Here is a 27,542-nt window from a genome sequence, read left to right on the forward strand (position 1 = left end):
AGCTGACGTGGCGAACGATTACGCCGCAGTGAGTGGGTAATGAGGACACCGATCAAACGATCGTGCTGAACTTCATCGGTCATCATCTGCCCCAGAAACCGTTGCTTAGAGAACACACTTGGCAGAAATGTACAGAAACATTTTAAGAATCACATGTGTCAGTCTTGCGATATTTTGTACGATAAGAGCTGACGAACATACTCATACAGTAAGTAGAACGGATGTTTATTTTTATTCGGTTGCTATCCAAGATGGCGGACAGCTGATGTGGACGAAACTGTAGGAAGTGAAATTATTTCAGTTTCTGCACACATGAACTTACCGCCGAGAGAACGTGACATATTCACTTAATGACCGTACCTGTCGAGGTTGGAGTGTAAACTGCCGATTGTGCATCATGCACTGATCTAAATTTCAGGGAAACTAGTTTTTCGCGTTCACGTTCCAGTACTCCAAATCCAATGGCAATGCCTCCACTTGTCACATTGATTGACGGGTAATGTTTTGCCACATACACGTTTTAATTTCAGTGATCGTCTACACGGCCACTGACTTTAATGTCCACCTTTTATTTCGTGTCACTTCTCTACACATGCTGTTTAGTCTGTCATTTCGAAAGAATCCGCTCAGTCACTCTTAATTGAATTGGCACCAGACCAACTCCCACCGAATCGGTGAATACATATTTGAAATCCGCCTGCGTGAAACTTTAACATGTAGCCCATTAACCACCGTCCCGACGAATCTGAGCTGCAATGATTGTTTGTAGACATTTCCAGCAGTTGTATCCCCATAAGATGATTAGACGGACAACAGGAGTGACGCTGACCTTGGTGTCCCGACCTGTTGTACGTTTGCTGTGGGTATCAATATTGCCCACCACAATTTGAGTGGCAGGTTTGGGTTTTGTTATTGAAATACCGGTTACCATAAAGATGCTTCTCAGACAAAAAGAAATCCTGTCACCTTTTAAATAGAGAAAAAAAACCGTGATTATAAGTTAAGGTTTTTCCATTCCTTTGATCATGTGTTTATGTTGTAAAGTTTGGTTTGAAATTTTGACCAATGGCGTCCAAGTAAAGATAAGATAATGCGAGAACTCAGTCTAGCATTCCAGTTTCATGTTGATGTCTAGCCTTTCCTTTCTAGTCCACTTTTGCAAGGTCATTGGCAGACTATGTGGCAATCTCCCATGATATTGAAATGAATACAGTCACTGTGATACACGCACGACACACAATGTCACCAAAGATCTGTTGTGGGTGGATGTAAATTGACAGGTAATAATGAAGGCACTCCCCAGTGTCTAGCAGACTGTTCTCTTGATCACAAGTGTTAAATAATGAGAAGTGATAGTTTCACATAATCTGTGTAGGTGGTTTGTTAGTTTACCTTTTCTGCTTTGGGCGAAGTTTTAAGTTTGTCTTTGCTGTCAATGGTGTTGCCAGGTAAATGTGTATTTTTGTCACTGTGGTGATCACAGACGAAACTTACCAGTGATGTATTCAAGCTGAGGATGGTCTGTCAGTATTCCTTTTCCATGATCTACTGCTGTGCTTGTAGTGGTTAATATTTTTGCAACATGAGGCAAAATCATGTCTCTGTATGTTCTTTTAGGCTTGACTATTCTAAGTTAGATATTCCACTCCAACGTGTGTTAATGCTATCCCATTATACTGCAAATGGCAAAAGCCTGAAGTGTCTCTGTTCCATTCTGTCAGTGATCAACAAGCCACATGGCGCACTGTTCATTCAATAGTGGCAACAATTCTTCCTCTCAAATATATCTGTAATGCGTTAATCACCTAATCTGACATATTTTTTCAGAATGAATTCACATGACCAGAAAAAAGGTTTTCCTATAAGAAGTAAATACAAATTTTATCAGAGGAAAATTGTGCGTAGTTTAGCCATCCAACTTTGTTGTGTGTGCTGCTATGTTCTCTTTTGTCCTCATTTTCATTTTGAACAAGAAAGAAAAGTGCAGTAAATGTTATTTTTTTGGTGAAATAGGGGACCTGAAATGCTCACCCATGTATTCCTATTTGCTACATACAGTATAATATATATTATTACAGTAGTCAACAGCTGTTCACATCAGAGGCCCAGCCATATTTCTGTGTAAATAAAAAATCCTTACAACACTAATTTAATGTTTACATTTTCACCCTGTTACATTTTTTTTTGTTTAACAACTTATCTAACGGTGAGAAATTTTTAATATCTCAATTTTATTTACACAGAGAATCCAACCAAACCAACTATACAGGTAGAACATTTACAGCAAATTATTAATAACATTAATACTGTTGAAATATGCTGGCAGTTCATATGGATGTAAGTGAATAAAAAGTGAGATTTTTTAAGCATTCAGTTGACGTGTGCACGTGTCTGCTTGGATGTGCAAAGAGATTAGTACAGATGCACCAAATTTAATGTCCAACTATGAAATACCAAAGTTCTGTTTGCATCAGCTTGGTATTACAACAGTTTTTGTAATCACTAACTGTTTATTTATCATCATTGAAGGTCTATATCTCAAACTTGTGATGTTTTTCAAATTATTATTTCTGGTCGTAAAATACATTTTCTTGTTTAATTCCCAATTCATGTAAAAATCTCAGTGTCCAACTTGTCAGTGCACCGAGTACATGTATTTGTGAAATATTCAATTATAGTTAACAACGTGAACTATTTTCTGTGTAGAATTTACTTGCTGACAACATTATTGAATATTATGAACAAGGTTGCAATGCTGAGACTTTTATTTCAATATACCTACATGTAAGGGAGAAGAAAAAAATATCCTCTTGCTGTTAATAAAAGAAATACAAGTTACAGGTATGGGTCCCCTTGATACATCAAAAATTACCAAGGGGTATATTCATTGCAGTCACAAAGAAGAAAAGATTTGATGATTCTCCCAATTGACTTCAGCAGTAGTCATTCAATGAACACGTAGGTGCAACTAGAAATTGTTTCACCGAAATTTTTTCACTGTAACGTTACATGTACAGTGTGTATATTATTCACTCGGTTTCATCAGCAGGTTCAGGCTAACATATTCCATAGTTCAACTGCTGTTGATTTTTCGTCAGGGAGTTGGTAGTCAACTTGTTTGGAATATTAAAATGAGAAAGTACAGGCCTGCTGCCTTCAAATTTACTGTAATTTTGTACAATATGTAAATCATGCCTTATTTTAGAATTATAAAGTGTTCCATATCACACAAGGACTTGAGCGGGGACCAATATTCAAGTGTTATGTATTTTGAGAGTGTTTTTGAATTTTGCGCTGATATCCAATATGATTATGAACATAAAGCTGGTAGTAATTAAAATACCATTCACTCAGCCATCACGACACTGGTCAGTGCCCTTTCTATGAATTCCAAACGCTGTTCATGGAACATGTTGGGAATATGTATTGTTTCATGTTCATTGTTAAGGTTAGTTACCTCGAGCAATGTTCAACTTCACAAAAGATTCTTTGAAACGTTAAATGTAATTTGTAGCAGCGGATTTCAATATCTATGCATTAGTGCTTCTGTCTGGTACAGTGCAGTGTTCATCATAATTCTGATTTCTTTGGCATTTAATGGCTCCAGGGCCCTGCTCTATTATATGAATTACATGCAGATATCCCACGAAAGACTGGTCAGTGTCCAGTCAAAAATTTGGTTATTAACCCCAACAACTTCAATTACTTGCATCTTTGATACCATGACCTGAAGCCATACAAGATTCAGTGACTTATTACACTACAACGTAGGTGTAAGCAAACCGTAGTACACACACACACACACACACACACACACACATTTTCTTTACTTTTATTTGTACATGGCTATACATACATCGTTGATATCAGTTGTTGCTTTAGATACAGTGCAAAACTGAAATCATATCTATGATTCTTATATTGTTTTGGCTAGTCGAGACCCTCCAGGGTAAATGTTTTTGCATAACAGTTGTGCCTGCAAGAACCGTAGGCCACTGTAAAAGCATCCAAAATTTTAGCAGGAAACAAAGCTGTTCAGAACCTTTATCATTTCATTGACCACACCCAAGTCTAGGAGTCAGACCATGGACCACATGCACTCATCACCCATGTTGTTCTAGTTTGTCACACACCGTGTACTTGTCAAAGACATGTAATTACTTCATGGGTTTTAAATCTGCATTTTACACAGATTAAAACCATTGTTTCCGTCTTGACGTCATGGAAGAAAGTTTTCTTGAAGTTTTCATGGAAATTTACCTCATTTGTTATTCAAATGAGAATCCTGCAGTGTAACTTGGAAAAGCTAATTGGACTTCTATTATTGAGATGTGTTCCGTCAGTTGACACTTTTTCTTGTGTGATGTAATTAACCATTAATCTGGGGGTGTTACAGACTTGGTACAACTACAGTAGCTGCCTGTAAGCTGGTGACACCTTTACTATGTTTGCAATACCGGCAAGCTATCGAGTACTGTATTTGTTTGTACTGTTTAGCAGGATGTCTTCAGCATCCCTTTTTTCATCAAACACCAAAGCAGTCATTTTATTCCAGAGTAGGGCTATTCCATGAAGTCCAGATGTGGCTTTTGTAGTGGACATGTGATACTTGTACTCTAAAAAGAGTATGGAATTCTAAATTCGAAAAACACAAGAAACGTCGAAATTTTATCATATTATTTATAAACATATGGCACATAAAGTTACCTATATAAACATTCTAACAAGAATATTGTTAAGTTTGTCGGAAGTTACAGTGGTGCTCAATTTTCCATTAATCTCATGAAATTGTTGCAAATATCAGAAATCAGGGAGACTTCAAGCTTTCAACAGAAGACCTTTTAGGTAATGCTTACTAAAATCATCAACAGGTCATTTAGACTTGCTTGAAATGTTTCACTTTATTATACAGTGATGGTATCCCTGTGAGAGATCTATATTTATAATCATAAAGGACAGTAGTATATTGTAAAACATAACCAGTCGAGTAATCCTTTTGTGTCTCGCAATAAATTATTTACAACCCCACAGTATATTATCAGCCCAAACAATCGCTTACCAAAACACACTCTTACATGCCCCTCATCTCTGATTTTGCTGGGATGTAAAACCAAAAGGGATGTACATTTAATGTGTGCTTACAACTATTGTTCCTCATGTGTAGTTATATAATACATAGCTTGACTGTCTTTATTAGTCCCCACGGACACCGTCCGGGGGGGGACTTATAGGTTTGGTCATGTCCGTGCGTGTGTGTGTGCGTGCGTGTGTGCGTCCGTCCGTCCGTCCGTTCACGCAGATATCTCAGAGATGCCTGGAGCGATTTCATTCAAACTTGGTACAAGGATTACTTCATATGTCATACAGATGCACGTCGATTTGTTTTGTGATACGATCCAATATGGCTGCCAGGCGGCCATTTTATTACGATTTTTTCATGTACAGAGCCATAATTCAGGCATGTTTCAACTGATTTTATTCAAAGTTGGTACAAGGACATTGACCAATGTCATAGATATGCACGTCGATTCTTTTTGTGATACGATCCAATATGGCCGCCGTGCGGCCATTTTGTTACGATTTTTTCATGTACAGAGCCATAACTCGGGCATATCTCAACCAATTTCATTCAAAATTGTACAAGGACATTGACCAATGTCATAGATATGCACGTCGATTCTTTTTTGATACGATCCAATATGGCCGCCGTGCGGCCATTTTGTTACGATTTTTTCATGTACAGAGCCATAACTCAGGCATATCTCAACCAATTTCATTCGAAATTGGTACAAGGACATTGACTTATGTCATACATATGCACGTCAATTTGTTTTGTGATACGATCCAATATGGCCGCCAGGCGGCCATTTTATTACGATTTTTTCATGTACAGAGCCATAACTCAGGCATGTTTCTACAGATTTTATTCAAAGTTGGTACAAGGACATTGACCAATGTCATAGCTATGCACATCAATTTGTTTTGTGATACGATCCAATATGGCCGCCATGCGGCCATTTTGTTACGATTTTTTCATGTACAGAGCCATAACTCAGGCATATCTCAACCAATTTTATTCAAACTTGGTACAAGGACATTGACCTATGTCATACATATGCACATTGATTTGTTTTGTGATTCGATCCAATATGGCCACCATGTGGCCATTTTATTACGATTTTTTCATCTCCTGAACTACAACTCAGACATGTATCAAGCGAATTTATTCAAAAGTATTTTTATCACAGACCTAATGAAGAGGACTCTATCCTCTCTGAGGACCTGTAATCAAAGCACCCATAACAAGTGGGGACTGTGTCATCAACGATGACTTGTTTTGTAGAGTTTTAAAACAATGTGTTTTCTGTTTTGATGTCTCCAGGAATATGCCTCTTAAACTATTTCTACCTGCTTTGGAATGCTGTTTTACTTTGTTAAGACCACAGATTTACTCAAGATTAATTGTGCAATAGTGCATATTCACTGATTTGCCCTGAAGTGAATTCTTTATTTTGTGTTCCGATATGCAGAGGACTCTTGAAATGTATATACAGTGTATTTTAATAGGATTTACAGGGTAGTTTTCTACCTATAAATCTATTGTTTACAAGTTTTGTAAAAAATGTACTTGAAATGCCTGCATTCTTGCAGAATATCATAGTGCAGTGTAAGTTATTGCAGAGACAAAGAAAATTTCTGCTTTGATTCTGAACTTAGCACTCATATTACATGGAAACAATTTGGGTAAATCTTAAACTTGCATAGGTAAAATTTTCTGTGTTATACCGTATTGCAGGGCCATAGGACAGTTACTCTACTATGGGTAGAGTAACCGTGGCCACACCATTCTCACATGGCGATAAAAGCTATTTCACAATTGTATTTTTTACAATCACAGCAACTAGTATTAGAGTATATATAATTTTCCTGTAAGCATTGTCTGTGCTTACATCTTGATGAAATGCATTTTAAGTCCATTAACCCTTTTCCTGCCAGACAGTATCACTTCCCTATTAGCCAAGTCAGTAAAAAGCGGTATTGAGCCAAAACATAACGTATTTTTACCCACTTGGCTTGGTCTGTTATAGCATCTTTTGTCCAAAAAAATAAAGTTTACAGCATGTATTCTTTCTAAAGGTTTCAAATGTACAGTATTATGTTAAAATACACCATATGGAATATGTTGTGTTTCGTTACTTTTAACCGTCTTGACCTGGTGTTGAAATATGGACTTGTCAGGAAAAGGGTTAATATTCAATGCTCATACAAACAACAAAAATAAATTGGCATTAGTGTCAGGTTCACTATTCACAGTTTCTAGCTATTCTTTCTTAAAGAAAAGGAAGACAGTATCTTCACTGCTCAAAGTAAAGAGAAATGGTATTTGTAATACCCAATTAAAGTTGACTATCTTCAATGTGTTTCATTCACACAGTATGAAGACAAGGAGGAGGTAGTCCTGTGGATGAACACAGTTGGTCCATACCACAACAGACAAGAGACCTACAATTTCTATTCGCTGCCGTTTTGCAGAGGACCCAAAACAAATATTGGCCATTACCATGAAACTCTGGGAGAGAACTTACAGGGCATTGAGTTGGAATTCAGTGGACTTGAAATCAATTATAAAGGTGAGATCATTTATGTCCCAGTCACTAACTTGAACCAAATGTATTTATGTCATGAAACCGTTATTTCATTATTTGACACTAGATATAGGTGATAATGAATCCCAGGCAACTGTCGACTTTATAGTTTTCATTTCAAAAGTGCCTCATGATAATTAATTCATATTTATTTGATATTTTATAATAACTATCGTTCATACAAATTAAAATCATGTGGTGGTTGTGTTTCAAAGCTACATGGAAGGGCAACAAAAGGGCTTGTAAGTTACCTTAACAAACTTCATGCATGTGGTTGTTTCCATCTGATTTGAAAACTTGGAAGTCATTTTATACTTTGTAAGATGATCAATTATCCATGAAATCATAGCTCTTACTTTTCATTTGATGTCAGTGGATCAAAATTATGGCTGCAGATTGCAAAAATACTGTCACAATCTGTGTTTTATTCCTGCCTGTTGCAATATCTGTGCTTTGTGTATCCAAGGCACATGGTGAATGTCAACAGTAATGATACTTAACTGCCATACCACTCAAATTGAAACGTTTTCGTATTTCACAGCTGAAGTCACTCAGAAAACATACTGTGAGGTAGAACTAACGAAGGAAAAATACCAAGCATTTCTCTATGCCGTGAAGAATCATTATTGGTATCAAATGTACATCGATGATTTACCCATTTGGGGTAAGTACAACTTTTAATGATTTCAATCACTGTTTTTTTTGTTTTTTTTTTTTTTTTTTAGTTTTTTATTAAGCTTTTCCATTTTGCTGACACAATACAAAGACACAAGACAAGAGACAAAAACAAGAAAGACACACAATAGTGGCATACAGAAAAAATAAGCGCTTTGGAGAAAAAAAAAATTACACGTCTTTCAGTAATGACCATTTTCTGTTATGGATTTCTATTTTGCCATTATGCTTTGCAATATATTCCTCAACATTCCGTGTTTGTTTTATCATTGCTCTAAATCCTGGAAATATCGGTAAACACTTCTGCATTTTGCACTTGTACAGATATTGTTTCCCAATTATCAAAAGATGGTTTAAGATGCTCGGAAAATCCACGGAACCAAGAATTACATGTTGTAGAGTTGGAAACTCTGAACTACTTACAAATTCTTTATACGATTTGTGAAAAGTATCCCACAGTTCTCTTGCGTAAATGCAAGAATAAAACAGATGATTTCTTGTTTCAACTTCCCTACGACAAAAACTACAAAATGGATCAGTGACATTCAGAGCTTTCATTTTAAAGAGATCGTTATTTGTGTAGAGAATACGATGTAATAACTTAAATTGAAAGCTTCTGGCTCTAGTGTCAATTGTACACTTAAATGGAAGTAAATATAACTTTGAAAGTTCATCAACGGAAATATTAAAATCTCTTAAAATATAAGCAGAACTAGTTGGAAGGGCAGTATTCCTACCCCTTAAGCTGTTGTTAATTACAGTTTTACTGGCTTCAAGAATATTAATAAATTTGTCTACTATGTATACAGAGAAATCATAACATAACACATTTGGAGTAGTCAATGATAAAGATAAAGATGGTGGCGTTATCCTTAGGTCAGGTGGGAGTGCATCCCAAATACAGATTAGCTTAAAAGCTTGGGTGGCAGAAAGATCAAACATTTCTCTCAGGTCATTAGCTCCTCTAAATCTTCCCCTCTCTAATAAATCAGTTACATAACAAATCCCTTTCTCAAAGATATCTTGACAATACACAGATTTCCCATTAATAACAATATTTTTGTTATTCCAAATGATACAATTCATAGCAGTATTCTGAGTATTGATACTCTTAAAGTCTATCCAGGAGTCGAGTGCTTCACAGTAGAACTCACCAAGGTGAACAGGGAGCAAGTTAATATTATAATTGCAGTTAAATACAAATTTACCACCCACTGGTTGCAACCGTTTAATAAAAAATTGCTTCCATGGTGTGTTAACAGAAGGGTCCAGAAAACGTTTAATCCATGATACACGAAATGACTTAAGAGAAACAAACACATCTGGGGCACGCAGGCCACCATACTTAATATCTGACATCATTACTTTCCTTGCAATTCTATCTTTCCCTTTCCAGATAAACGAAAAAATTTTACTATTAACCTCATTCAAAATCTTCTTCGGAACACTTGTCATACGCATAAGGTAGACAATTTAGATACCGCTAGACTCTTAACCACCTGGATTTTACCCAAAATGGTAAGATCACGTTGACGCCAGAAGTTAAGAGTCAATTCTAAGTTTTCCAGAGGTTTAGCATAATTAAGTTGAGTAGCCCATTCTTTATCGTAAGAAATAAAAACTCCAACAATTTTGATCGGCTCATTAGGCCATTTGATTCCGAATAATTTATGTTTCCTTTTCTTCCATTTCCCAAGCCAGATAGCCTCTGTTTTTTCTAAATTTATGTGAAGACCAGATACATTAGAGAAAAGCTCCAAAATTTACAAAAAGAAGAGTTACTGACTCTTCATCTGCTAAAGTACAGGTTAAATCATCTGCGAAAGCAATTTCCTTTACTTCATCTCCCCCCGTATGGAAACCATGGATACCAGGATTCTTTCGAATCGCAATTAAAAGCGTTTCAAGGGCTAAAATAAATAAAGCAGGTGAAAGTGGGTCTCCCTGACGAACTCCACGTTCGATGCTAAAATAACCAGTGGTGTAACCATAATTAATAACTGTACTCTCAATATCCTGATAGTATGCCTTGATCCAACTAATAAATGACGGACCAAAGTTAAAGGCTTCAAGACACTTGTAAAGAAATGGCCACTCCAAGGAATCAAATGCTTTCTGAAAGTCCACTGCCAAAAGAATCCCTGTCAAGTCATGCTCCTCAGTATAAGTCATGATTTCCTCAATTAAGCGAATACAATCTGAGATATCCCTCCCCTTGACAAATGCAGATTGAGTACAATGAATTATACCTGGGAGAATTTTTTCCAGACGCTTGGCGAGGCACCTAGAACCAATCTTTGCATCAACATTAATCAAAGAAACGGGCCGCCAATTTTTTATGAACTGCTTATCTTTACCTTTTTTCTCAATTAAAGTAATTATACTTTGGCGTTGTGAAGTTGAAAGTTTACCACACTCGTGACCAAAATTTAGAGAGTTAACAACAAAAGGACCAATTTTATGCCAGAAAGCAAGATAAAAGTCAACTGTAAGGCCATCGTTACCAGGAGTTTTCCCCTTTGACATGCCACATAGGGCTTCATAGGCTTCATTCATTGTGATACGACCTTCACACAAAAGTTTCTCGTCCATAGATAACCTTGGAATATCATCGTTAATGAAATCTTTAAACCACTGTCGTCACTATTACCAGGGTGAGTGGACTTGTATAAATTACAATAAAAAGACTTTAATTCTGACAAATCTCTCTGTGGTCTTGAATAACATTTCCCTGAGAACCAATTATCCTTTGAAGATGGGACCTATTACGATTCCTTTTCTCCATACCTAGAAAAAACTTGGTGCTCTTTTCACCCTTTTCAACCCACCTGAGCACGGGAGCGAACTATAACACCTTGAGCGATGTAGTCATAAAGTTGATCAAGCTGTGTACTTATCTGACTTCGCTTATCCAAATTTGAAGGGCTAGGGTCCAGGCTACAAAGTCTATCAATTTCTGAAAAATTCTTCTCTAAATCATTAATTTTGGCCCTGCGCTCCTTTGACTTTTCTTTGCTATATTTAATGGTGAAATGCCTAATGTGATACTTTAAAATATCCCAGAAGAGACTTTTATTATTAATGAGGATGTACTCAAGACTCCATTCATCAAGTAAATCTTGCAACTGATTAATATAGACTGGGTCATCTAAAAGACTGTTATTAAACTTCCAAAACGATGGCCCAAATTGAGCTTTACCCAAAATAAGTGTAAGAGTCACAGCTGAGTGATCACTGAATGTAACAGGTAAAATATCAGTGGAATCCACAATAGTCTGAGAACAATCTGAAATTAAAAAATAATCTAGACGGCTAAAGATAGTGGTAGTCCCACCTCTCCACCAAGTAAAACGATGCACATCCGGTTGCCGGAGACGCCAAATGTCCACAAGATCATGCTCTTCGAGCAATTTAGTAAATGCTACCTTTGACCCTTCCCAGGTATTGGGGTTACCTCCCTGGCGATCTATATCATTATTAGGTGTAAAGTTAAAGTCCCCACCATAATAATCTGAGTATTTGGATCACAGTTATGGTCACTAATTAGCTGGATCATGCGCTCCAAGAAACTAACATGAGAAGTGACATCATTTGGAGCATAGATATTTAAGAAAACAAACGGTAAAGAATCAATTAACAGATAAGCTAATATATAGCGCCCGTTAGGGTCACACACCACCTCTTGAACATCATATTGAAGATCCCTAATAATTGTAAGAACCCCCCTACTATTACTGGTACCATGTGAGAAAATGCTATAACCCTTAAATTGTTGTTGCCAATATTTCTCATCTTTAGGGAGACTGTGAGTCTCCTGTAAAAAAATCACATTTGCTTTCTTATGATGTAACCAACTAAAACACTTTTTCCTTTTTGTGTAGTTTCTAAGGCCATTGACATTCAGGCTTAATACTTTTAACGTAGCCATGCGTACATTTTACAACAACTAAATAGCGCCACTATGAACGAAAAAACAGAAGAACAAAACAAAACAAAGAGCAAAAACAACACGGCGGAGAGCGTTGACATGCCAACACAAAAAAAACCCCGACACGGGAAAAAAGACAGATGAAAACAAAAACGAGCCTCAAAAAGCCTTCGAAGGCTCCCGGTCTCACATGAATTTGTACAGAGATCAAATCAACCTACGTAATGTGAACCAGCAGTCAAAATTTCTGACGTTTCTTTTACTGTGGGCAGAAATACCACAAACACAGTGAAACGTAGCGTGGAAGTCATAGGTATGTTCTTGAAATTTTTAAAGTAATAAAGTACTAACAAAATGAAGGCAAACAAGGCCTCCATGCACGAAAGTACACCTCTTGTGTGATGTTACACCACGACAAGTGTTTCTGTAAAGTTCAGAGCTGATGGTGAATACAAGGGAAGGCCATCTGTGTTCTGGAATGTACGACGACGAGAATCACAAAACATCATGCAGCTGGCTACGTCCTCATGGAGCAGGTGTCGAATGAAAATATTCAGTCCCATTGATGAACAGCTTGCCTCTTTTGAACAGCGGTCGTTTCCCTTCGTTAAAAGCTTGTTGCATGATACTACGAACTTTCCGCTTGGCCTCAATATCATACGGGCATAAATCTTCCATCACAAAACATTGTGAATCCTTGAGATTCTGTCTAGCGGTCTTTAAGATGGAATGTCTCTCGCTACGATAAATAAACCTCGCAACAATATGCCGTGGTCTTGAGACAGGCAAATCTCTTGGTGGATGAGAAGGCACACGATGCGCATTTTCAATGTGTACGTCGGCCATCTTGAATTTGTCTTGAAGAATAGATTTTACAGTCGAATACAGTTCTCAGATTTTGATTCTGGAATACCACCAAATCTCAAGTTGAACATTTTTGTATATCTCTGAAGACTGACCATACCGTTATTCACATCTCTAAGCTTACTTTCAAGTTGATTCGTCTTGTCTTCAAGTTGAGACACTGTATGGCGAAGCTCACTGACCTCAGCACACGTGGAATTCAGACCAGTTTCCAAATCTTTCTGTTTCGTCTCCATATTGACCAATCTGTCAAGCATTTCTTTTTGGTCCAAAGCAACCCTGTCAAGCTTTGTTTCTAAAGACTCGCTCCGAATTTTCATGTTGGAATCCAAGTCGTCAATACGTTGGCGGATGAACTCTCTCAAACCAACTTCAATCTCCGCGTCCTTCGTGGCCACATGCTCACCTATTCCCGCCGGGGCTTCCCTGGCGGTTGACTTCGAAGAGTTGACCACGAACTTGTCCAATTTCTGCGTATTTGCGGTCGCTCTGGTATTTGGTCTTGGCTGGCTCATTATCATTACCTTAAGTCTTCCCTCTTGTGACAACAAAGTCAAAATGTAGGTTGAAAAAAGTCGGTTCAAAAACTTCGAAACCGGGAGCTCCTGACACACACGTCTACTCGCCACGAGACATGAAAGCGCCCTCTCTTCAATCACTGTTTTATGTATGCCAGTTGTAAGATCTCGTCACACTTCCCAAAGCATGTTGAAAACACTTCGCTTGCCAACATTACATTGATACGGTACACGTGAAATGCACTGTTATTGTTCACACTTGAATCCTAGTCCAGACCAGAATTCACTTGTCAACAATCACAATGCAGTTCACACTATCTCTGGGGAGTAGATCAAGAAACTCTTCAAAAATACTGAAAAAAGTATCAAAAGTTACAGCTACTGTCTTTGAAAAGCACAAATGCTGCCTTTCTTAATTGAGCCACGTCACTTGTGCATGTCTGCAGTCAACAGCTTTTCAATGGTTCTGCTTTGGAATAAAACGGACCCAATGACTGAGTTCTACAGACTCAGTACATCCAAAGAAATTACGTGATGGCTGAACAAACAAACCCATGTGTACAAGCGTGTGTTAAAATACACGTCTTTATATGTGCGGCGCACATTTGTTTGTTTGTACCGTGGTCCATTTGAATTGTGGGTTTAACGTATTCAAAGTAGAGCAGATAGCTTGACCGATACAATCTTTGATTTCAATTAATCTTTCACAATCAAAACCTGATCAGTGATTTTGGAACTACTTTAACATTTCTGTCGTGCAATAATTTTTGATATCACTAGGGAACAAAGGAAAGTGACTGGAAAACCCTGTCAAGTTACAGAAGCACACTCCTCAATAATAAAGTTCCATTATAATGCTAAGGCTTCCATAATTTCATCTGTTCAGAAAATGGTCCTGGCCATTTCCTTTGATTACGAAAGACACCTAAGTTGTGCCAGGGCAAAGAAATGATATACTCAACACAACCTTATGTGTTGGTCAATTAAAGGGACAAAGTCGCCCATTTTTTCACAAATTTTGTTTGGTACGAGATACTACTTATATTGTTTGACATGTTGAAAGACACTGAATGAATGGGTGACCATGCATATATTCGACCCCGGTATTAGACACGATACATCAAACCATCTCGAAAATGAATTAATGGTCATGACCATTAATTCATTTTCGCCCTGGTTTCATTCAATTGATCTAAAATCGGGGTTGAATATATGCATGGTCACCCATTCATTCAGTATCTTCAACATGTCAAACAATATACGTAGTATCTCATATCAAACAAAATTCATGAAAAATGGGCGACTTTGTCCCTTTAAGCTTTTCCATTGTATTTTGATATTGTGTCAAATCGGCTGTTACTGGTAATTTTAGACATTTTCAGAATTTTCTAACATTTTCTGTGTACTCTTCGCAAACAGGTATCGTCGGTGAAATTGATGAGGGTGGAGATGGCTATTACATTTGGACACACAAGAAGTTTGATATTGGTTACAATAACAACCAAATTGTAGATGTAAATCTTACCAGTGAAGCCAAAGTGAAACTCACACCCGACATCAAAATAGCTTTCAGTTACCAAGTGCAGTGGAAGCCTTCCAAAATTGAATTTAAAACAAGATTTGATAAATATCTTGACCCAAATTTCTTTCAACACAGGGTAAGTGCAAACTTAGACTCACTGGCAGCCCCCACATTGGTTTTGCTCTGTAGTATCTGCATAACATTGTTGTGCCCGCAATCATCTAGCCAAAAACCACTTCACGTATTGCAAGGCGAAACCTTACTAGCCATGTGTTAGCTTGTTTAACTGTGCCATGCTAAGCTTGCCTGTTACTGTCAGAGAGAGACAGACAGAAGAGTATCTCTTTGTGTATCACATGAAAGGGCTTCTGGAGAGCAGGGTTCTCAACAGGGAGGATTTTTAGGGGTTGGCCACACCCCCAACCCCTGCCCTTGTTTTTTTTTTGCCAGCAATCTATTTACATGTTAATAATCATATAAAAGAATACAATTTCACAACAAAAGAAACTACAAATTATGAATTTTTATGTAAATTCTTGATTGTATAGCACTCATGAAAATCTAAAATATCAGCAGCAAGCAATGAAAAATGTCTCCATCACTGCTATTTGAAAATATGATTTATTCATTTTATACCAAATTATGGGAATATTGTTCTTTTTCTGATCATTAATGAATACCTGTGGCTATATCTACCTTTATATATAATGCCTATTTGGTGACAGTAACCCAGACTTGCTTCCATTTTATTTCCTCTCTATAAATGTAGATCCATTGGTTTTCAATATTCAACTCATTCATGATGGTTATTTTCCTTGTTGGTCTGGTTTCCATGATTCTGATGAGAACCCTTCGGAAAGACTATGCCAGATACAGCAAAGACGATGAACTCGATGACATGGTGAGTTTTCCCATATCCTTGGTGACGATCATGTACTTGACAGTGACTTTTCCATCATTTTGTTAGTTTAAGGTAGTATGCGCCTCGAAAGTGAAGGACTTATACTTTTGGTCAGACTTTCCTCAATGAAACTCTCAACCTTCTCTTACCAACTCAAGAAGATAAATCAGGGGTCACCGTGCAAAGTTTGGTACTAGAGAAACAAATTACCAAACAAATTAATTAGTGATATTTGAAATTCAAAATGGCTGCCTTCCCTGTATTCACTCTATAGGGAAAAATAAAAGTTTTGATTTTCAAAAACTAGCTACTCCAAAAGCTTGAAAATGAGCCACCACAGGTGGTAGATCAGAAAAGAATTGTAAAAGTTTTGAGTGTCCAAATATCCTTCTTCAAGGCGCATTCAACCTTGACTCAGAATGGAGCTGGGAGAAGGTTAAAGATATACAGAAGGAAGAGGATATCAAAGTTGAAAGGTCACTCTTGATTTTGTATGCCACAGTATTTTCTACTTCAAACAGCAAAGATATCCAAGCAGGCCTCATTTGCAATGCTGTGTTGGTAAGTAATTGTGTTGGTTCATGGAGGAAAACCAGCAAGCAGACCGTAAGCGAAGTGAGCCTGTGACAGGCAGGATCCATCCAAATTATTGGATGGGGATACCTTGCCTATGGATACCTTCCTTGCCTAGGACAGGGAGAGCAAATATACTTTTCTTGATGGCTCTTTGTAACTTTTGTGTGCATGTATGTCACTAGACCAAACTTTAGTATCAAAACTTTTTGCTAAAATCACTTCTTTTCAGTGGTATCTGGTTTCCTTTCTTCATTCAATTCTGTCATTTTTCTTGAGCCATATTTTTGAGTATGGATTCAACCATATGCTATACATCAGATGTCAAATAAACATAAAAAAGTCTTGTGTAATGAATTAGTTAAAGGTAGTATGCACCTCAAAAGTGAGACTTTTGCTCAAACTTTCCTAATTGAAACTTTCAACCATTCTCTTATGAAATCAAGAATTTCAATTTGGGTCACCATGCAAAGTTTGGTACTAGAGAAACAAAGTACCTTACATTCACTGATATTTGAAATTCAAAATGGCTGCCATCCCTGTGTTTAGTCTATGGGGAAAATTAAATTAATTAATTTCAAAAAACAAAGTCGATGAAAATTTTTCTTACACCAAGTCTGTTTCAAATGAGCCCACTCCCCCCTCCCACGCCAAGTTGTAGATCAGAAAAGAATTGTAAAAATTTGACTCTGAATGTCTGTGCCCGAGGTGCATTCTACCTTAAAGATACAATGGTTGTCTTGATGTCGCATAATTAAGTCACATTATGCTGATTTAGAAACTCTGTTAATGTTTAATCTGTGTTCAACCAGGAAAATTCACCATTATATCACTTTTGTAAGGGTAATGATAAACAGGAGTATAATGCGTGTGCCAGATATCATTTGGTGACGGGTAATTTCAAATGGATGAGTCATTTCAGAATAAATTCATCTATATGTTACAAGAATAATGCACCTACACTTGGGCCATGTAAACAGTTATGGCTGTAGTGTAAAAGGCTTTAAGTGCAGCTTTTCCCTATGAAATGCCTTAAGATAAGAATAATTGTAAGAAATGAAATCCCAGCCATAAGTTTAAATTCAAAACCATAGCCTGTCAAGGTACTTGCCCACCTGCTCCGTAGCTTTGACAGGAATATATAACTACTTCATTCTATGTATTCCAGGACAAACGAAATGTTCCATTGTTTTTGTGCATCCACAAATATTACCACATACATGTAGCAGTGTATTACAAATGCTCTGAAAGATAAAATGTGCTTGTTTTTCAGCAGTTAGTATACAGGACTGAGTGGAATGAGCACAAAGTTAATATCATTAGCTATAGTGACAAACACCAACCATTAAATGAGTTTCATTGCTTCACTCAAACCCAATTAATGAAATATTGAACTTGCCTTAAACATGGTAATAAACGAGCCATGAATCAAATTGCCTTCTCTGGGGAGAAATCAATATCACAAACCTCTACAGTTTAGTTTGGAGAGAATTGTGTTTAAAACAGCAGTATAAGGGTGACACTATCAATGACATACATTAATCTGTACAGAATCATGTATATCTGGGCTCATTCATGTGTGTGGCATTGCTTTTACCACAATCCATACAATTCAGGGATTCACCCATCAGCAGGGGAATTGTCAGATTCAGTAAAAGTAAAAACACCACTTCCTCATCACGTCTCCATCTTTACAAATAAATTTCATCTCAAGGTAGAATGCGCCTCGGGGACAGATATTTAGACTCAAACATTTACAATGTTCTTTTGACCCTACCTCTTGTGGGGGCTCATTTTCAAGCTTATGAAGCAAATAAAGTTTTTGCAGGCTGATTTTTGTGAAAATCCAGAATATTTTATTTCCCCCATCAAGATAACACGGGAATATGGCGGCTATTTGGAATTTCAAATATTAATAAATATCCTGTAATATGTGTCTCTAGTACAAAATTTTGCTAAGTGACCCTGATTTTTATTCTCAGTTTTGAAAAAGAATGATTGAAAGTTTGCTGAAGAAAAGTTTCCACAAAAACTGAAGTCTTTCATTTTCGAGGCACTAACTACCGTAAATGAACAAAAGTTCCATTCCATTACATCTGTCAAATTCTTTTCACAACTAACAAAACTGACAACAATCATATAAGTAGTTTCACTCCTACTCAGACTGCCCATTTTCTTTCTGTCCCTATGTTCATCAACTTCAACAACTTTCTATCCTGACAACTCACTGCTGGGCAACAGAGGTTCTGTGCTCCAGATCTTGAAACAACTACTAAATTTATTATTGGTTCAATTAATGACTGTACTAGAATTATCATGGTAAGATACATCGAATCTTTACCATAAGTGTGTTTTTTAGATGACGCAGCTCAATAAAAAACCCACCATTCCAAATCTTGTACTCTCTCAAAATTTGTTTAAGGAGCTTGCAGCTGTAACTTTTGATGATTTCTCACATTTTTTTTTCAGTCAACTACAGTTCCTTGTTCTACTCCAAAGCATGTTGAGATTCCCAGTATTCAGCTTGTCAACTCAGCCTGTTTAGACTGCATTGTTAATGTTAATCTTTGACTTCGAATTCTAGTCTGGACTAGAATTCAAACATCAACAATAACAGTGCATTTTGACATGTACAGATGCTGTGTTGACAAGCTAAATAGTCATTGCTTCAACATGCTTTGAGGAGAAGAACAAAAACTGTGGTTGACTTCAAAAACAAAAATAGTGGAAATAGTGATCAAAAGTTGCAGCTACAAGCCTTTTAATGTTTTTCAGATTCAATTTATTGTCTATGTACATAAATTTGCAGCAAGTTGTGCTCTGGCTGATCAAACATAACTTTGTCTTTCCATACTGAAGAGTCTAAAGGATTTTTAAATGGATGATTGAATGTCTTGCCACTGTTAAAGTTCTTTGTTGCCGATACTTAACCCAGTGAAAATGCAAAATGTTAGAGTGATCTGACATATGTTGGATTGACAATCTGTTACAAATTTTCCCTGTCAGGAAATATGTTGCAATTGAACGTGCTCTATCCATGCCTAATAAGACTAATAGTCTTGTACTTGAATTCACTAGTCAAAACAACCACTTGTCCAATCTAGTTGAGTGAACAACAGACATGTCAATATGTGAAAATGAGTTCCAGCATGGGTAGAAATGTAAGTGGAAAAAGTCCCCAACATTTCTATACACCCTTGTTGTAATGGTCTTGAGTCGATGGTGTCACAGTACAATGCTAGTCCTCTGTTGGGGGGGTTACCCATACAGGAGGGAGAGGGGGAGATCAAAGCTGTACTGTAATTCTTTTTGTTATTCTTTTCATGCAGGAAAGAGATTTAGGAGATGAGTATGGTTGGAAGCAAGTCCATGGGGATGTCTTCAGACCAGCATCACACAGTGTACTTTTTTCATCCCTCATTGGTTCAGGATACCACATTGTGTCTGTCTCTCTGTGTGTCATCACGTTTGCCATCGTTGGTGATTTGTACATGGAGTAAGTAATGTTTATTAAATGCTTAATGTCTTTGGTTTCCATGTTCACGTATCACTCTTGCCATCAAGAAAGATTTTACTATCGTGAAGCTTTGTTCATGAACTTGCCAAGATTCGGTACAATAACCTGCAAAAGATTGCCATATTTATAAAATATCAAAGCTGACATGAATAGACTGGAAGTATGTAAATGATAAATTTGTTTCATTTTGAAGAAGCAGCAATCCTCAATGCCTTGTTCTCTCATTATAGATTGTTGACAGACTGTTTATGCGATTTTAGCCCTTTGTTCTAATCTAAAAGTTGTGCACATAGGCCGTTCTGACACAGCATTTAACAACGTTGTGAACGCCGTTGTTATGGTAAACAACGACGAACACCACGTGTGAGACAGTTAACGACCGGTGCTGCGACGGCGTCGATCTACGGCGTCGAATTTCGTCAAACCTGCACGGCGCGCCGACGCAAATTGTGTGTCAGAACGGTTAATGACGGTGTAAACGCCCTCTCGCGACGACTTTTGTCCAAAACATTACCTCTGACCTATCAGCTCGAGTGCACAGTACGCATAGCTGGACTCGACACGAACCATGGAAGACAGTAACAGATCTCTCGCTGTCATTTCTACCCAATCCTATTATCCCATGTCTCCAGCACGACTGATTGCCACCAATTATCTGAGCGTTCTCTTGTCCAGAATGCTCGGGCCACTGGCGTCAATGCATTGTTTAAATGCTGAAGCAGCATGTACATGAAACGCATGGTCGATCGCCTACGGCGTTCTTGAAAATTTCTTGCGTACTCGTCATGGTCAAACTGAAGTACGTTGTGTCCATGTTGCTGGGTATTCCTGAGGCGACGATGGAACTGTTGAATCCGTCTGGATCGCATATGAAGGTGAAAATACAGGAGACACGCCGCTACAGTTGCGTCCTGGACATCCGCCATTGTTGTTTATATCCAACCTGTACTATAGACATATATTGAACGTAGAGGGCGCAAAAACACCGGTGTTTTCCTCAAAACACCGGAGGAAATTCCGTGTATGGACATAAGTAGAGATTAAGGGTTAATCCACAGGTGTTTACCAATCAAAACTGTTAGTTACCGGCGGCGTTGGTTTGGCTAGTGGGAACACAGTAACAGTTAGCTAATTTGCTCAGAGGTAAAGCTGATAAAAACCTACCCTTTTCAATTTCCTAATCTTTGTGTATCCCTTTCTTTGACTGCCATTTCAGGCGTGGATCAATGTTGAGCACAGCCATCTTTGTGTATGCAGCCACTGCACCAGTCAATGGCTATGCTGGTGGTGGATTGTATTCCAGAATGGGAGGTAAGTGAAATCAAATCTATCATGTGAGATGCACCTATATCTATTTATACATATATACCTGTAACACTTGCCAGAATTCCTCCTTATACGCATATAATTTTTACATGTACTCCAGAATTCTTACCTATAAATATATTGACCCTATACACAAAAAACACAAGAATTTGTCCCTATGTACATATTGTCTCTTTACACATATACCCATAACGTAAAATACCAGAACTTGTCGCACTCTCACTGTTTTCAATAGGATTTGGGGCTCTGTGTACAGGGACATATGAATTTGAGGATTAGTGCAAGATGGTGGGTTATATTTCACCAAGACTATTTGTTCATCAAAAAACCAAACCACATAAGACTAGTGTATTAATTGTGTACACTGACGTACATGGAAATCTTAGGCAAATTCTTACTTGTATAACATTGGTTTCTCAATTTCAGGTAAGAGATGGATCAAACAAATGGTTTGTGGAGCATTCTTAGTACCAAGTTTAGTCTGTGGCGTGGCGTTCTTCATCAACTTCATTGCTATTTATTATCATGCTTCAAGGGCAATTCCATTTGGCACCATGGTAAGTGCAATGAACAATGTGTGTATGTTTCATCCATTTGGCACCATGGTAAGTGCAATGAACAACTTGTGTACATTTCACAATTACAGAACAACATGCTTGCAAGATTAGGGTAGAGCATGATGTGTTTTCCAATTGAAGAAACTTTGATATTGTTCTAAATGTCTTTCACAGAAGTTGCTTGAATTGAGCATGTCAAGATAGTGGGAAGCATACATTGTAGTCTTGGTGCATGTGATTTGTTATTGCAAGCACTCGGGTCAGTCACAATCAGGGTGCGCTAGATGATTTTCATTCGTTATGGACATATATCTGCTATTCAGACTGATATTATATTGCTTATTTGTTTCTAATAAATAGTAATAGTTGTATCTAACTTGGTCACATAAAGAAATATTGCATATATTGTGCAGGTTTGGTTGTACATCCACAAAAATGCCTTTAAAAACTGTAAAAAGTAGCGTTATGCTGTTTCACTTCAAAATGTACTTAATTTCAAAATGTTTTTTGGAACACAGTGTTAAAATTGTGGAATTTTTAGCTTACATATGTTATTGCAGAATACCTAATCTTTCTTTCACAAGTTATTTCATGTGATTATGTGCATCGGAACAGAAACTGTGGTATTTTTACCAAAACTGTAACATCGTTATGTTTTTTTGCGTTTTGTGACCATAAGTACATATACCTTTAGTTTATATGTAGACAAATGGGTAAAATATTGTAATATTGAATTTAATTCCAACCTCAACATCCATGGCAAGCATTTTATACACCAAATTAAAATAAATTGCATATTGTATTGTTTTGTGAATAATGAAAATGGAGATCGTTGTGGTCGGAATTTCTTGTAGCGTCCGTGACACACTCATATCTTAAGGACAACAGGAGTTATAAAAGATCTGATGTCACAGGCCTAAGTGTCAAAAGGTGCCTACCTTAATAAACAAATTATATAATTACTGTCCCTTGCGTTCACTATTAATATTCCTAAAATATGGAAATGTAGCATCCGTGACGGTGTAGCGTCCGTGACGGTGTTTACTACATAGTCATAATTAATAACTATTTAAAACATTTTAAAGCAGTTAATCCACTGAAACATATAAATACTAGTGTGTATTGTGTGTACATTCATGGAGTTGGGTTACAAAATGTCTTCAAGGCATAAAATTGTAAATTTGCACAAAATTGATTTTTCTAAGTAATAAACACTCAAAAGTTATGTTGAGCCTCAACTGTAACACTTAGATTGGTGTTTTTTAAGAATGCAGTAATTATATTGATAATGTTATTAGAATTCTAGTGAAAAGAACAATGAATTCTGTGCATTTATTATTGTGTATTCCATTTCAAGTCATTATGTCACGGATGCTACAATAAAATGCAAACATTGTTTTTCAGATTGTAAGCCAATCTAAATGTGAAATAACCACAACATTTTATTGTTTTGTTATCACATTTTGAATTTTAAAAAATCAAGGGGGTAAGAAATGACATTTGTGTTAACTCTGTCTCTACCACTTTCACATATTATGAAGGCAGAGAGTACGAACGTCAAGTCGGCGTCATCCTCATCCTCATCCTCATCCTCAGGTGACCTTTCTAGCTGACGCTAAAATGACGCTACTCAGCATCAGCTTCAGCGTTGTATCCAAATATTGCGGAGGATACGCTACCCAATGATGGATAAATGATAAAATTCGCCCAAACATAAGAAAATAACAACTCCATTCTTTCTCAACTTTCTTGTGAATCCTAAAACTGGTTCGCAGGTAATATTTTATCGTTAGAATATCTCATATGGACTAGTTTTTTGGAAATGTTCGTAATTTTCAGTCCATGGATCCGCAGATGTGTTTGTTGGTATCCTCTTAACTCTTGTGTTAAGATTTTCCAAAAATTGGTGCAAAAAAGGTATACATGGTCCGAAATGTGTAAAAATCGCCACCATGAGAGGTGATATGAAAGCCCTGATTATTCAAAGGACATATAAAACAACTAACCTGTATAACTATGACTTGAGGCCTGAAAAGTCAAGGTATTATACATATAACCTTTGAACTAAAGGGCTAAGAATGTTGCGTTATAACTACAACGTGAGAAACGGGTATTGAGAGGAGAGGTAACTAAATTTTATGAAATGCAAATACCACTGTGTTTTAATTAATATTTACGGTGATATGAAACTTGGAGCACATTTTTAAAGTTGTTTTTACACTTATCATTCCATCAGACGCATTCAGGAATAATCAGATGTGACGCCGGTGAAGCTGACGCTGTAGCGTCATTCTCATCCTCATTTTCGCGTGACCTATGAGGCTGAGGATGAGTATGACGCCAACTTTACGCTCGTCAGAGAGTATATACAGATATATTATAGAACAGAGGTCAAAGGTGTGTGTGCGCGCCCCATCCTGACAGGTGTTAGAACAGATGCCAGCCATTTGGATTTCTTGGGTGGTGTGTCAGATACATTGTAGCACAATTTATTGTGGGACCACAGGTCAAAGTTTAACAACCTGTCGTTCTAGCGTGATCTAGGTGTCTACTTTTATCTTGGTTTTACACTTTAAGTAAGGCACAAACAATGTTAACTTCTGTGTTTTTGACGTATTGAAAGTTTATTACTGGTATAGACATTTTTCACAAACTCCAACTGATTTTTGCAGTAGTCGCCATAGCTTTCTCGTTCAATTTAAAGAAATTGTCAATGTTTTGACACAATTTTCACAATTTAAATGTTTGATAGAGAAAGGTTTTGGAGAAAAGAGAAAGAAAAAACCAGATTGTTGATTGCTTTTTATATTTCAAATTGACCTAACTTTCAAATTTGATTTTGGTAGCGTCCGTGACAAATTACATGTCATACTATACAGAAAATATTTTAGAAAGAAATTCATTTTGATTACACTGAATGGTATTAATATTGTTGCTATAGCATGGTTAATTCATGGCAATAAAACTTTTAAGTACAGCATACCAGCGGAAGGACATAGAGAAGTTGAAAGTCCTATTAAAAAAATATGATCAATATTGTTGTATTTCTCACTAAACTTGAGGTTGTGTTTATTCATGGAAAAATTAAGTAAATCATACCAAGTATAGCTTATTTAATGCCAATATGCATCTTTTATATTGTAATAACATAAGAAAGCATTAACAAATCATTGTTTAAAATTTTATTATGACATTTGTGTTTCATGTTCAACATTTCTGTAGCGTCCGTGACACTGCGTCGACCATATAAAACAATGTGCACTGTGGTAAAACTAACGAAGTTTGCTTCACCAAATTTTAGGAAGATATGCCCCATACCATAACCTTTCAACATATTATTTAACTGGACAGTTATCATGAACTTGAAATTTTGACCTAAGTGACACACTCTAGCGCACCCTGATTGTGACTGACCGCACTGCTATTTGAAGACAGTCATTTTGTGTAGATATGCCTCAATGTATAATTAACCCAACCACTGCTGTAATTTTGCCCCAACTCGATTTTTTTCAATGGTGAGTGTGGAGCTGGTTCAGGGAACTGTGTAGAAAGCTAAAGCCAAAGTTGTGTAGTGTATCCTCCCCTTCCCCAGTGATCAAGCATGACTGTACATAGTGAGTCCTTGTGTGCCAATATAAAGGTTATACGCTGCACTGTCTAGACACCATAGTAAGACTTCTTCAAGGTTCTCACAGGATGAATTTCTTTACTCCCTACAGGTTGCTGTGTCGTGTATTTGTATATTTGTAATCTTACCACTGACACTGGTTGGTACGTTAATGGGACGTGCCATCAGTGGACAGCCCAACTACCCGTGCCGCGTCAATGCCGTGCCAAGACCAATACCTGAAAAGAAGTGGTTTATGGAACCATATGTTATTGTTATGCTTGGTGGCATTCTACCATTTGGATCCATCTTCATTGAAATGTAAGTGTGCAATTTTCAAGTTTGTCTTTTTCCCCTGCCCCCCACTCTCTCTCTCTCTCTCCCCCCTCCATCATGCAAATCCTTTGTTTAGAGTTGCTTTGGTGAAATTTTTATTGTAGACTCCAAATGTAGTAACTTTGCTTGAGACAAGCTATGAGTTGGTACAAGTATCATCTGCCATGAAGTTTTTAATACCTAACTGACATGATTTATGGTGTTATCATGAGTATCTGTGTATTATCTAGTCAATATTTGTAAAATACAGGCTTTTCTGACCGTAGTTGGAGACATGTCCCAGAGACATGTATCCAATGTTTTGCATATTACACCCCGGTAAAGATAGTTCTGAGTTCCAACTGTGGCCCTGGGCGATGTATCAATAATATGAGACTGAACGAGGATATATGGCTTAGCTATGAAATTTGCATTCTAAAAGATTTACGTAGCTATTTTATTTTGCATTTCTTTCCACAGGTATTTTATTTTCACATCTTTCTGGGCGTACAAGATCTACTATGTGTATGGATTTATGTTGCTAGTATTTCTCATCTTAGCTGTAGTCACCGTGTGCGTCACAATTGTATGTACCTATTTCCTACTAAATGCTGAAGACTACAGGTGGCAATGGACAAGTTTCCTTTCAGCAGCTTCCACAGCCTTCTACGTCTATGTCTACTCATTCTATTATTTCTTCTTCAAAACAAAGTAAGTCAAATTCTTGAACTGTTATTTTACTCTCTGTTACTGATTAAATTTCACCCTTGAAAAATATTCACCCCAAAATTACGAAATGCTATACTACGGCCACTGGTAAAATTTTGGCGAATGCTTTCCTCTCAAATTATGTAGTGACATTGTACACAGCACTTGGTAAAGAGAATGGAATACATTTCTACTGCTCAGCATGCAACGGAGGAGGAGGCACTTATTTCGATGAGAAAATTTGTTGAAATATTACAATGAAAAGAAGATACCTGCACTTGTACAAGATTTAAAGAATTGTGTGAAAGTTTACCAATACAAGGTCAATACAGTAAACTATGAGTCGCTCTCACATAAGCATCCATGACATGACCAGAGTTACTAAGAAATAATGGCTCCATTGGTATATGAAATCATATATTGTATATGAATTGCATTTATATGTGAAGTAGAATAAATCTCATTTCACATTTCCACGGCTTAAAGGGGGGTGTTGCAGAATGAATATGAGAATAAATGAAAACTTCCAGTTGTACAACCAACCTTAAATGTCTTGATTAGAAGACAACTAGATCTTTCTCATTCAGAAAGTAGCTTGTTCCTGGCTGATGTGTTTTTCCAATCTTCTTTTTTTTGATATTGAGGATCAATTCCCTGATTTTGATCTGATATCATTGTTTTTATCCACAGGATGTATGGGCTGTTTCAAACAATGTGGTACTTTGGCTACATGGCACTCTTCAGCCTTGGACTAGGTATAATGTGTGGAACACTAGGATATGTTGGCACCAGTACGTTTGTGAGGAAGATCTATTCCACTGTCAAGATCGACTAAAAAAAACAGCACAGCCCATCCTCTGTGTCTATTTATCTTGATGTTAGCGA

General features: G+C 37.1%; 1 protein-coding gene across 1 annotated transcript; it reads left to right on the forward strand.

The window, feature by feature from the left end:
* Positions 1-27,542, forward strand: LOC139123264 (transmembrane 9 superfamily member 3-like). The gene is made up of 11 exons (XM_070689393.1): positions 1-208; positions 7,436-7,631; positions 8,188-8,310; positions 15,051-15,289; positions 15,923-16,054; positions 19,957-20,123; positions 21,361-21,455; positions 21,897-22,027; positions 25,747-25,955; positions 26,430-26,660; positions 27,348-27,542. Exons 1-11 carry the CDS (start codon positions 128-130, stop codon positions 27,490-27,492), a joined length of 1,749 nt encoding a protein of 582 aa, XP_070545494.1. The 5' UTR covers positions 1-127; the 3' UTR covers positions 27,493-27,542.

Source organism: Ptychodera flava, chromosome 22 (assembly GCF_041260155.1).
Source record: "Ptychodera flava strain L36383 chromosome 22, AS_Pfla_20210202, whole genome shotgun sequence".
In the NCBI taxonomy this organism is placed as follows: Eukaryota; Metazoa; Hemichordata; class Enteropneusta; family Ptychoderidae; genus Ptychodera; species Ptychodera flava.